This window comes from Botryllus schlosseri, chromosome 8, assembly GCF_051294905.1.
Source record: "Botryllus schlosseri isolate E-star chromosome 8, Bs_hap1, whole genome shotgun sequence".
In the NCBI taxonomy this organism is placed as follows: domain Eukaryota; kingdom Metazoa; phylum Chordata; class Ascidiacea; order Stolidobranchia; family Styelidae; genus Botryllus; species Botryllus schlosseri.
This window is the reverse complement of record NC_137243.1, coordinates 6,890,038-6,902,812: the sequence shown is the minus strand read 5'-3', so window position 1 is coordinate 6,902,812 and position 12,775 is coordinate 6,890,038. Positions and strand designations below refer to the sequence as shown.

General features: G+C 40.9%; 1 protein-coding gene across 1 annotated transcript; it reads right to left on the bottom strand.

Annotated features, from left to right (window-relative positions):
• Nucleotides 1–3,416: 3,416 nt before the first annotated feature.
• Nucleotides 3,417–8,685, bottom strand: LOC145445057 (uncharacterized). Its single transcript, XM_080323151.1, has 11 exons — nucleotides 8,495–8,685; nucleotides 8,345–8,440; nucleotides 8,179–8,251; nucleotides 8,054–8,124; nucleotides 7,442–7,572; nucleotides 6,949–7,089; nucleotides 5,784–5,846; nucleotides 5,621–5,714; nucleotides 5,392–5,564; nucleotides 4,415–4,595; nucleotides 3,417–3,603 (listed from the first exon to the last, which is right to left on the bottom strand). Exons 1-11 carry the CDS (start codon nucleotides 8,597–8,599, stop codon nucleotides 3,496–3,498), a joined length of 1,236 nt encoding a protein of 411 aa, XP_080179277.1. The 5' UTR covers nucleotides 8,600–8,685; the 3' UTR covers nucleotides 3,417–3,495.
• Nucleotides 8,686–12,775: the final 4,090 nt, after the last annotated feature.

Genomic DNA, 12,775 nt, shown 5'->3' with positions numbered 1-12,775 from the left:
TTCATACTGTGGTATATAATTGGATTACTGTTTCACACATTCATAAATCTACCAAATCTTATGTCAAATTGCTGATAGTAATTCGTGAAATAGATTGCTATTGACGCCGTTGGCAAAGAGCTAGTAACTAGGGATGGTGTGAACCTCGTAAAGGTTCAGGTTCGTGTGAACGCGAACATGAACCTCATGACGTCATATTGCTAATTCCAACCCTACATTTCAGTGAAGTGATAGCATATAAAAATGTACCTAGCGATACCTAGCGACGACTCGGGCCACATAATGCCACAATGCTTAAGTACATATTGACGTTTTAAATGTCGCAAAATGTATTAACTGAGGCAATCAAATGATATAATAATCCCATAAATCAATATCTTCCGTCGCTTTGCCAACAATTTCGACGGGGACTTGCAAGGGACAGTCCAGGCCAGACCGGACAATGTATTCGGCGTCTGAGTATAATTGCTACGTTAATATTGAGAAGAGTGTAAAACGGATTCTGTACTTGCTGCCGATATTACCCTATTATCAAGTTCTACAGCAGTAGCCAAAACCCAATCGCACGCATTTGGTTTTTATGATACAATAAACATATGAAATCAAGATTGCCCCGTACGCCTGCTAGATTTTTTCCACCAGACAACGTTATCAATTTCATTGATTGCTTGAATAAGCATCATTCGGTGACTATACCTATGCGGTATGCACTATGCAGTGTATTTCGCTCATGATGTTGTGTGATTGCGGGTCAAGCTCACAGCAGAGACTATAAATATTCACAAACGGAAAGCTAGATATTTTGAGCTAACTTTTGTAAAAAAGTAAAATGTTTGAGATTGTCGAGGTGCATGCTCGTATAGTGTTGATTATTTTTTATGCTGCCAGCGCCATGTATAGTGGCACTGAGTTGAAATGCAATAAATCTCAATCAAAGACATTATGATGAAGTGAAAACTGTAATATATGAGAAAGGTTCACAGTGCAAAACCTACCAAGGTTCGTTTGTGAACGTGAATCTCTAAATTTTCGAGGTTCACACACAGAACGCGAACGTGAACCGCACGTTCACACCACCCCTAGCAGATACGTAGCCTATGTCACCAACTGATTTTGACATCACGACGTGAATGAAGTATTGTACATTGTACAGCGACGGGTTTCGGATTAGCAAAGTGATATCATGGTATTGGGTTAGCAACGATCACATTTAAAGCTTAAGATCCCACAAACTCAGACCCTCCCACGGCTTTGCTTACCCAATTTTTCGCAGTAGCACTACTTGGTTTAGAATTTATTTCATGGTGCATATCTACAACGGTGCGCATAGATTAATTTACATGAAAGAATGAAGGTTGTGAACGTATACAATGTTGGATTGAGTTGGCAAAATGGCTGGAAAAGGTGGACACGAGTGAAATATCCAGTATGTGCGACTCGCCGCGGGCGTTATCTAAAAGCAAGATCAGACATGAACTACACGCTCTTGACACGTTGCAGGGGTAATGGTCGGACAGCCGATTTATCTGCTACTATAATGACCAAAAGCCCAACGCAATTCCATGAATTCTCGTACGTCAAGTCAAGCATTAAAAAGTCACTTGCCATTGTTTGCACAGGGATTAGTGGTATATAAATATTTCCTGACCCACGATGGTCATCATAGCTTCTTGACAGTTAAGTAGTCAACGACAGATAATGAGCAAGACAACCATGAACATTTCAACTGTCTCAAGACATCTTGCAAAATAGTAATGACGTGCTACATCAGCTGTCGTCTGCAGAGGGTAGGGGATCTCTATCTCAGACGTGCCCAAGAAATAAAGAGAATTACTGTCGCAGATGTCTAACGTGATGTCAAGAGCATTGGCGCTTGTGTGATGTGCGGCAACGACAAACAGGATTCCCTATTCGAGGTATCGCATTTGTGACAATACAGTACCGTTACATGATGTGTATTGATTGAATCCAATGAAGTCAATTCCATCTGTTTGGGTGCTCGCGTGTAAATTATGTTGGTACACCATGGAATTGAATGAGATTTTCCTTCATCTTGCCCTACATTTGAAGTTCTACTGTTAGATGTAAGGATTTGACGGAATTTGTAGTGACACGACAGTGCATAGATATAAAGCTATGCGAATAGACATTTGGACAGACAGCCTAGTCAGCAAGTATCGCACCTGTCCGTTCGGACTGCACGATTGCGATTACGCTCGCAAAGTAACACGACATATTATTTCGCGACAGCGGCACCTGGCGACTTGAAGAAAGTAGCAGAAAACCACCACACTAACAATAAATCCTGCGATGAAGAGATGGGCATGGGGAAAAAGTACGGAGATATTTAATGCACTTAGGGGCATCATGCTTCGTTTAATTGGAGCTATATTGCAATACGCATATTCCAAATAAAGTGATTAGCTCAGGTACGACCAGAGCAAACTAATTGTAACCAGTGATGAGCGGATAGTGCTTTTCGAGACTCCGAATCCCTCCGACAACTTTAGTGTCTGAGGAAAACTCCCTCCGACTCCGAACAGCTCAATCCCAGACTCCGAGATACTCCGATGAATCTCGTCAAGTATCCGAAACAGTGGCAAGCATGGTACACTTGGTAATGTGTTTTACTAAATTAATGTGATAATATGGTTGGCCTCATAGTATTGTCTACTCTCCAGTACCCAATTGCAGTGCAGATGGCTGGTTTTTATGCACTTGGCAATCATTTTTGCATGTTACCTGTCATAATACAACTTTACAAGGTGTCAACTGTCTGTGTTTTGGTTTGTAATCATAATCAAGAGTGTATTATGGTCAGAGCTATCCAGAGATATCGGAGACAAAAGTTACAATACTCCGAAAAAATATCTGTAGTAGATCCGACTCCGCTCCGACTGTCACAAAATCGGCAAAACTCCGCTCCGAATCCACTCCGGTGCTCATCACTGATTGCCACCTTTAAGGCATCAATTTACTTGAATTCTACTTTTATGTTTATTAACAACCTTGCAACCTTATCGCGAGATTAGAGATTAACGAACTTACAATTAGTGGATTTGGCAGCTCTCGAGTCCAATCCAACTAGTAGTCAGAGTGCTGTGGTCCAAGGTGCGTTGGAAATGTATATTGAAACACTGTTTATACTACGACTCGTGTTGAACATCTGTTGCCGCATGAACCTATATCTCCGACTAGCGAATTCAACCTCTTCGGCCCGATACGTGCACAATGCACAACAGCGACAACGCATGCGCCCGATCATAGCCTCAGGAACGACTTGGCAAATCACGAAAAAGTGAGCCCGCCTCAAATCCTAGCACGCACATGAGAAGTCCGCATTGCCTAATCCCTGATTTTCTGGCGTCTGTATTTCTGTAGAAACGAATCTAAAAGTAAAAGATATTTCAAAACACTTTGCCAAATCGCAGTTTATAGATCTCCTCATATTAAACAAAACAAATTCTAAAACACATTCCATTCACTTGGTACTCATTAATGGATGGTATTAAACCCTTCAGAAAACCTCCTCATGAGAACATTCTGCCTGAACTGCAACTGCGATCTCAGATCTGGCTTAGAGAGATGATTTTCGCGAAGATCCTAAATATAATCATGGTCATGAGCGGAATAGCGGCCGTCTTTTAGAACACAAACAGCATGAAACAATATATTGCAGTGAGGCCCGAAATTGATTGATTAACATACATTAACACATTTACACGGGATTCCATAATTATGCACAATTGGGAGTGTAAATCATAACATACACATAAACTTAAGTAGAAAGGGAAGACTGACTGACCCTAATGAAAATATATTTTCTGCTTTCGTGATACTGGTGATGGGTTGGATTAGGGTACAATTGATATGTTTGTTCAAAATTGTATAGCTACACTGCTAGAGCATATAGGTCTATGGATTTGCATGATTTTTCGGTATCTTGCCTGTGAAAGTCTGTAAGCCATTTTAATGATCTTGTATCTCTCACGTACATGTTACGGGACTTGGATTAACCTAACACATCATGAAAATTCAACAGCTATCTGATTTTCTCGCATTACTCAAGATCGCAATGAATCTCTGCTTGATATAACGTTTGAATAATAAAAATATACGTTCAGAACAAATGGATATCAAACAAATTTGAAGAGCTTCTTGGAGGTACAGAGCTTCAACATACAATTGGGAAGTATATTCATATTGAAATGAACCCGAACAATATGAATATACTTTTCAAACAATATTTGATTGAATGATGTTTTACAGAATTCATGAAAGTGTCAGCTTTTAAAATGATAGTGTTTAACGTATCATCTGTTTAGCATGGATAAGATATTTATCGCAATAACAGTTATTCTTTGAGTATTCGGCTGTAAGAAACATGTAGGATGGATATGCAACACATACTAACCTTGAATACAACATCCGTGTTGACGGCACTATCACTTCGAACATGCTTGTGAGGATGGGCGCTCACGTCATATCCGTCTTTGGAGCAGATTTCTTCCAGAGTAGCAATATTGCTTGCTGTCAATCGCAGATACCCACAATTCAACAGACTCCAAGCTCTTGTAGCATCAAACGGCTGCGGGCTGAAAACCATAAACAAAAGTCAACGACAGCCGAGCAGAGTAGGATAGCATGATGGCCTCCAATACAGAAACTGGAAATAACCTTGAGAATTCGGCAAGGTTTATTTCTTTAAATTTATTATATTTACCAATGTGAGAAATCACTGGATATTTGATACTCAAGATCTTTCCAATTGGCTGATATTTCAGTCAACCCAAAATAAATATTCGATGTCGGATATCAAAATCATTAAATGAATAAATCTACCTTGTTGGGAAATCTACCAATCAATTCATCCAAAAATGGCCTCTTTCACAGAGCCTTGGCACACCCAATAGATTAGGTTGGTCTAGTCATTTTCTAAAAAAGGGAAAATGACTCGACTTGAGTCACTAGTACGCGTATTGACTCGACTTGTACGCGAGTTCTTGCGCATGACTCGCGAAATACAATACAACAATATTCAAGTCTAGAGTATCTCGGAAACTGTGTTAACTGTTGGAATAAACATGTTAAAAAGTTAGAGAAATGAGCATATTATAAATGCGGGACCTGCGGTGTCACCCAAGAGTTTCAAATAAGTCTGTTGAACCTGATTTGAACTCGCTAATGAGCACTGACACTACGATTTGGACTTGAGTGACAACACTATGACTCAGACTCAACCATGTGCTATAACTGACTTGGACTTGGTGGTGAACTAAAAATGGCTAGACTTGACTCAAGTCCAAACTTTAAAAGTACTATTGACTTGTGACTCGGAACACTGTGACTTGGTTACAACCCTGTTTCGAAAAAGACCAAGTTTGTACTTACTACAATGCCTGCTCCTTCCTAATTAACGCCTCTTGATCCATTCTCTCTCTTAAGGTAGCGCATGTCGAATGTCGTTTTCCACCACTTCTAACCGCTTTGATTCTGGCATTCACCGCTCTGGTGTGATGCAAACGACGAAATCGAATCAATTCATCCTCTAACCCGGATTGAGCCTGTGAATGGAAAACCAATGGGGATGATCGCATAAGACGAAACGAATCACGCTCACCTTCAGTGAATTTCTAGGGGTATGACTGGGTGCTGGGCTAGATAAGTTGGAAAATCCTTTCATATTACCGACAAATAGAGATCCAGATCTTCCTCTACAAGAAATTCATCGTATTCGATTTCAATACCAGATATTTGATCATTTTCTGGCGGGGCATGTTTACCTTCGAATTTCACGTTCATCAGTATGAGATCTTGCGGTGTCTTCATCAGTCCTTAAAGTGTCACTAGAGCAGCAACAGAGAGATTTTACAAAGCTTGCAATATAGAATACTTCTACCCATGGTTATAACCAAGTCACAAGATTTCGAGTCACGAGTCAATTTTAGTGTTATAGTTTTCACTGGAGTCAAATCGAGTCATTTTAATATCACGAGTCCAGTCCAAAGGGTCGAGTCCAAGGCATGGAGTTCACTAATGAGTTCACCACGGGTTTAACTCCCTTCTGTGAAATCAAAGACATTTTATTCATAATAATCTCTTTGTTCACTCTTAACAGGTTTATTCAAACAGGTGAAATTGGGTTTCTGCGGCTATTTTTCAAGTATGGGTTCTGACCGAATTGACCAATTGACTCAAGTCGAGTCGAGTTATTTTTAAGAAAATTACTCGAGTCAAATCGAATCAACAAAAAATTGCGCCTCGAGTCCACCTCGAGTCATCAGAACCCTGCCACCTCTTCGAAAAATAGTTGAACAGTTTACTGTAGGTCTAAACTTGATTATCACATTCAAAATTACATTCAGTGCAATGAATGTAGTCTGGTAAGCGACAACTCCCAGCAAATAGCCTACAACAGCAGTCTAATGGGGCCATTCACAAGTTATACCGATAGCCAAATTCTTATCCTCTATACCAGGGGTTCTCAAACTGGGCGTAAACATACCCCCGGGGTATGCAAGCAACGCCATTTTCCTGGCACTGTGACACTTTCTGCTGCAGCAAATTTAGCGTTCATGGGACAAGCCAGAAAGAAATTCAAAGCTTACTAATTGCAGTGCATAAGCTTAAAAAAACCACCGTACTTTTACATTGCACCATTCCAAAGTTGCGAGCACAGATTTTCAAGCATGTGCATGATGAAGGACAAGCTGAATGCCACGCTTTCGATTGGGCATATTTTATGCTCCTCCGTCACATTAAATTTGTGGAATGTTCGAAAGTGGTGTTGAGCTTTTCAATTATGTAATGTACCGTGTACAGTGTAGACTTTACGGTAAATAATTTGGGTAAGCAGTAAAAAAACGTTTGAGCAGTCCTGGTCTACTATACTCATCGCTTGCTATAATGTTCAATATCACAATTCATAATCGCATTTCCATATCTTACTTTGATATACCGCGATATTGCAGAAAAGGTAACGAAGAAGATGGTGGAGATTCGTTCCTTGTGTCGAAAGGATTATTATCTCTATTTCTGAAGAGAACCGGCTCGCTTCTACGACGAGTTTTGATATAATCGCTGCCTGGTCTACCTGAAACAACGCAATATGTAGGTTGTGGAAAGCAATATGTAGGTTGTGGAAAGCATACATGGAGTTTGCAAAAGTAAACAAATAATGAATCACTATTGCATATAATTCATACATCGGTTCACGTGTCGGAGGTCTTTCTGGACTAATTCCTGTTAATGTCACGATTTCACGAGAGCCTCGAAGATCGATGCGTGTATAGGAGAGAGAATGAAGAGAAAGAAAGGCGTTCACACAAATAACAGAGATCAAGTATCAGTGTCAATGTTCTGAACAGCTTTTGAATTAGCAGGTATTATTCAAACTCTTCCACATGACCATAATACAAATACAAATAAATTTAAGATATACTTGCTTGGCATGGTTCTGTCCGATAAGAAATGCACGTGTCTTCTCAGCCTGTCTTCTGTTGGAGGCCTTCTTTCAGACTCAATAATGCCATCACAAGGCACATCAATGGAAGAAACAGGACTGTAGTTCACCTGTGGAGTAAATTCTATACCGTACTGCTACATATTAATAGGTATAGCCAATAAATATAAATATATATATCAGAAGGCTTCAAGTTTTAAGTGTGAAATTAGGGCTGAAAACTATATATAGGAGTAGGCTGCAAGTATAAGGTGTGAAACCAGGGCTGTTGAGTTTGGGATACATTTTTGAAACTTGACTCTACAAATACTGAATACACAACATTGTATGTCTCGGATTCTCACTCCCAACTACTTTAAAACAAAACTGTGACTCATAATAATATAAGCTATGTCAGCTTAAGATCGATTAGACGCTTCTATATTCATTGTCATGTGGGAGAAATACCATGCTACTTGATTACCCCAGATACTTGATCAACTAGGTGATTTGAATTTCTCTAATTCTACAGCATAAATGAAGAAAATATGCTAACATATAAGCCTATAACACGCCTGCGTTAAAAGAAGTATGCTGGTAACTTCATCTTACACTAGCTTCCTGACTTGGAAGACGAAGTGTCGGAATACTGGAGTCTCTACTGCTCAAACGCCGAACTTCCCCTGCAAACAGTATGGAGTGTCATGTATGAAATAGCACCCTTTGATGAAACTGACCAGAAAGATTTGTTGGCGATGCGCTTGAAAATGGTGCAACTCGATTTCCGGGCCTGCTTGTGGAGCCAGTGACCTAAAAGTGACATGTTCACAAAGTTACCCTATACTGGTAAGAGTGGTAACTATGGCATGTGTGTTCACATTTCACAAGATAATATCACATTACCAAAGTAAGTCGACTAAGGCGGTTTTGCATGAGGGCATTTTCCTTGGAATGAAGAACGTTGTCAAATTTCATTTCATCATCAATACCTTTTTGTTTCTGAACAGAATAAATTTAACCACGGCATCAAACACATTTCTCATATACACATACCGATGCCAACTCTTTTTTATACTTTCTGTTGCGTACATTGACCCTGCTAGCAGTTAAAGCACTTCGTTCCCCTGGGTTCAGGGATAGCTCCTGCTTGAGCCGCATAATCAAAGTATAGAGACTGTATATGTTTTGGCTCTAGTCAGAGCTCAGAGTCGCAGTAAAACAACTATATTCAAGAGCATGGCTCGGCGATTGTAATTCATAACAACACATTACGTTGCTATGGTATTGGCTACTGTTACGCAATAATAATACTACATAATTTCGCTAAAACGAAAGATGATTTATGTCGAAATATTTTATCGATCTGAGTTCTTTTATTTGGCAACCATAAAATACAGTCGGCAGCATTCACAACCAATAATATAAGTCCAAAAGTGAGATAATTTTTCAAACATACCATGTAGTATGGCAGTGGCTCCCAAACTTTTTAGTCTGTGACACACCAGTTGTTCACGTGTATATACGAAACTGACTGACTGAAACTATAGAATGTAAACGTGGAATGGCAGCGACCGATTTTGCAGCTTCGTTCCGCTTCGCTGAAGCTTTACTCAGACTTATTTTACGGCAGCTACTGTAGAATTTCTGGCAATCCAAAAGTTGTCTTCCAAAGCTCGGAATTTACTGAATCCGGTCTTGATCGAAAGCTACTGTCGCACTGATTTCGAAAATATCAATCAAAATATGGTGAAGCACCGTACTGAGATGATAAACCACCCTCAACATCTAAAATCTGCATTGTTCAGAACAATCGGATGACCGCAAAACAATGACCATAACAATGACCCATTGCGGCTCGTCGATTGTTCGGACAATGCCGATAATTCAGACTTGGAGGGCGAATTCTAAGCGGTTCAGTGCCTGATCATATGTTTATTTACATTTTCGGAATCAGTGCGACAGTAGCTTTCGAACAAGACCAGATTCAGTAAATTCCGAGCTCTGGAAGACAACTTTTGGATTGCCAGAAATCCTACAGTAGCTGCCGTAAAGTAAGTCTGAGTAAAGCTTCAGCGAAGCGGAACGAAGCTGCAAAATCGGTCGCTGCCATTCCACGTTTACATTCTATACTGAAACGATGTTCAGTTGTTGACAGACATACCCGCACATCGTCGTCTTCCAAGCAGTGTCTCTCGGTTACAGCTTTTAATTTCAGTCAAAACGAAAAGAATACCTATTAATGCATATGTATCATTGCATACACATTAACTACCCACCCAAACTCGTTTACAACAAATCCTGAGAAGTATTGTTAAAATGTAAAGTTGAAGTATCGGTGGTTTTGGTCTTCCCACCCATGCCGCCCGAAACACCAAGCTCTCCAATCATTGTTTGTAGGCCCTACCTAACGAGCATACTCTTCGACGGTATAGAACCCGGCGTCAGAGTTTCAACATGGTGGGGTCCCTAACCAGCCCTAGAGCGTAAAGCTAGCCAGCTCAGCTTGGATTATTTGGTTTTAGTAAGGTAAGCATCGGTGGCCTTGGTCTTCCCACCGGTGCTGCCCGAAACACCAAGCTCTCCAATCACTATTTGTACTGGGAAAAGTATGGTCTCGATCAAGGCAATAACAGCAAATCGCCACCGCCACCAAGAAAACGTTGGGCTTGCCCCGCCCCCAATAGGGTGATAAACCATGTTACATGGCCTATAATCTTCATATGTCTTGGTGCGTTGGGTCGCGGTAATAGCCGATGCCGAAGTGCCCATTTCTATAAATCATGCGTATTTTATGTTAGGGGAAGGGTACCCAATAGTCAACATATTCGACAACATTAAATTGCGCGCAGCGCGATTTTTTTTTGAAAATCTTGCATAAATTCCAAAAATATGCTCTATGATATGGTAATTCACGGAATAATTGTGGGCCCCCTTCGAGCTCGCCCCACCCAATTGGGGGTTTGGGGTGCGGCAGTTACGGTCCTGGTCTCGACCTTCATATTCCCGAACGAGCGCTCTCTGACGGTAACCGATCCGGGAGTAAAGTAGGGCGACAGTCTGCCAGCATGCATGCAGCCAAAACATGAGGCTGTAAGTACGCAGCTGGAAGATACGGCCGCAGGCAGGCACAAAGTACGACTGGATCCGTTGGCCAGTCCGATGTGCTTGAGCTGTAGGCCTACTTACCTTCCTTGACAGGGGTTTTATCCGGGTACTTCGGTTCCCCTAGTACAACGAGAACACAAGAACGAAGGTTCATAGGTCCAAAGACCATGATCCGAACACCTGGGAAGGTAGGCTGCGGTCCCTCCGGACCAGGGGGATATCCGCGGAGTCCCCAGTATATATTTTTATATATATATAAAGTTGAAGTTCAGATAACGTGCTCATGATTTGCGGCACGATTTCTTAATCACGAGTTGATTTGAAACCCTCCTCATCAGCAATGCCATGATCGGTTTCATGGACATGGTCATTGGTCAAATCTACTCATTTATCAACTATGGAAGAAGTTTGGCCGCTTTGAAGTCTCATATAGCCTACCTTATCTTCAGTCATTTTCCAAAATGACTCGCGCCACACCTGAGAACCTGGGGCGGCACACTAGTGTGCTGCGGCACCCAATCGGTTAGCCGATTAGAGACGGACTTTCAGCATTCCCGTGGCCACTCACTGCCATGACGGCCTGTGAACCTGATTATACTCGACCACAACACGCAATTGACCACAATACCGATCATTGCGAATGCCAGAGCTCGATGCAATATTCCACAATTTATTTAAAGTCGAGTTGCCATCTTAGCGTACAACAGAATACCCACCAGGCATCGTAAACTGTACGGTGTACGCACAATCGCACATGTATAGTGCGCCGTGTACAGGTCTATAAATACGTATTTGTATATACTTTCAACGCTGTAACAAATTTGAATCGTCAGGTGAATTAGTGAATAAATCGCGTGCAGACGAATATGAATTTTTTTTCGATAATTTAATAATTACTGTGGCATGGGGCACGAAACAAAAATATCCAAACGAAGGTTACAGGCAGTATTCGTCACATTAATATATTCAAAATTTTGCCTCAAGTTCAGATCGCCAAAACACACTGCGCAGGTGTTTCCGGAAATCACGTGGCATGCATCCCTCTATAAAATTTGATATAAGGTTAAGAGGGTATATATAAGGTCTAAACACGGATATTACACTTGAAAAATACACTCTGAAATGCTGATAACAGATCTGTCAGTAACGAAGGACATGGGGCTGGTCTTACATTTACGATCTTGCTTTAAATTGGGACAGTGATGGTTGCATAAACAGCTCGATATTTTATAAGAAATATTGCCAGTGTTGGGATCAAGTCACTACCTTCGAAGGTGACTCGAGTCAAGTCAAGTCACTCGATTTTTGGACGTGACTCGAGTCAAGTCACAATTCAAGTCAAGTTCCCTTTTCGAAGTATGAGGCATGCTTACGTCATTGCATTTTGCTCGCTGTCTGAAATGCAGCTTGCGTGGTCATTGATTCTGAACTGATGAACGAATATAGAGGTAAATATACGAGCAAGAAGGCGTTGTATCGCTCACATACATAGCCTCATTTTAGTTACCCGTCAAAATAGAGACCAGAGAAAGGAATTTGTAAGATGTAATACATTACCCATTTACAAATTGATATGATACTATTCGAGCCTGCGCCAATGGTTGAGGACTATATAAACTATATTCGACTTCAATTTCAATAAAACAAGAGGTTTGGTTAAGGTATGAGAACACAGAACCGAAATATACATTTTGCTATTAAATTATTCTACTATACTAGTTTACGACAGCGTAAGCTGATTGCTTCGATTACTTCATTTGTGGTCAATTTATTTGTGAGAGAACAATGGAGGTTCAGTAAAACGCACGATCATTGAATGATTGGTCGCTTCACGGGTTACACCAGCGTTTCGCGAAAAATCCGACCATTTGAAAGATAGAGTGATTTTATCGACATCGATTGCTTGATGACTTGAAATTGACCCGTGAATTTTGCTCCGAGTCACGAGTCAATGCGCATTTCTGCTACGCCGAGTCAAGTCAAGTCAAGTCATTTTAGCAAAGTGACTCGAGTCAAGTCAAGTCATACGAGAAAGGTGACTCGAGTCTGACTCGAGTCAAGTCATGACTCGAGTCATCCCAACACTGAATATTGCATTGTAAAATTGCAAGCTTCGGAGATTGATATGTTGGCTGATTACACCGTGCATCACCTACTACAGCCACGAGTACCGCAGCTTTGGAACCACTGCTTTTGAGGCTTCTGGGTGTCTCACCAGTAAGATCGGCT

Bases quoted from the DNA above. Each gene is read 5' to 3' on its own strand.
- LOC145445057 (XM_080323151.1), bottom strand. From the start codon at position 8,599: ATGCGGCTCAAGCAGGAGCTATCCCTGAACCCAGGGGAACGAAGTGCT. The intron at 7,573-8,053 runs GTAAGATGAAGT...TTTACTCCACAG, and splicing joins TTCCAAGTCAGGAAGCTAGT to GTGAACTACAGTCCTGTTTC. The intron at 5,847-6,948 runs GTAAGATATGGA...TTGCTGCTCTAG, and splicing joins CAATATCGCGGTATATCAAA to TGACACTTTAAGGACTGATG.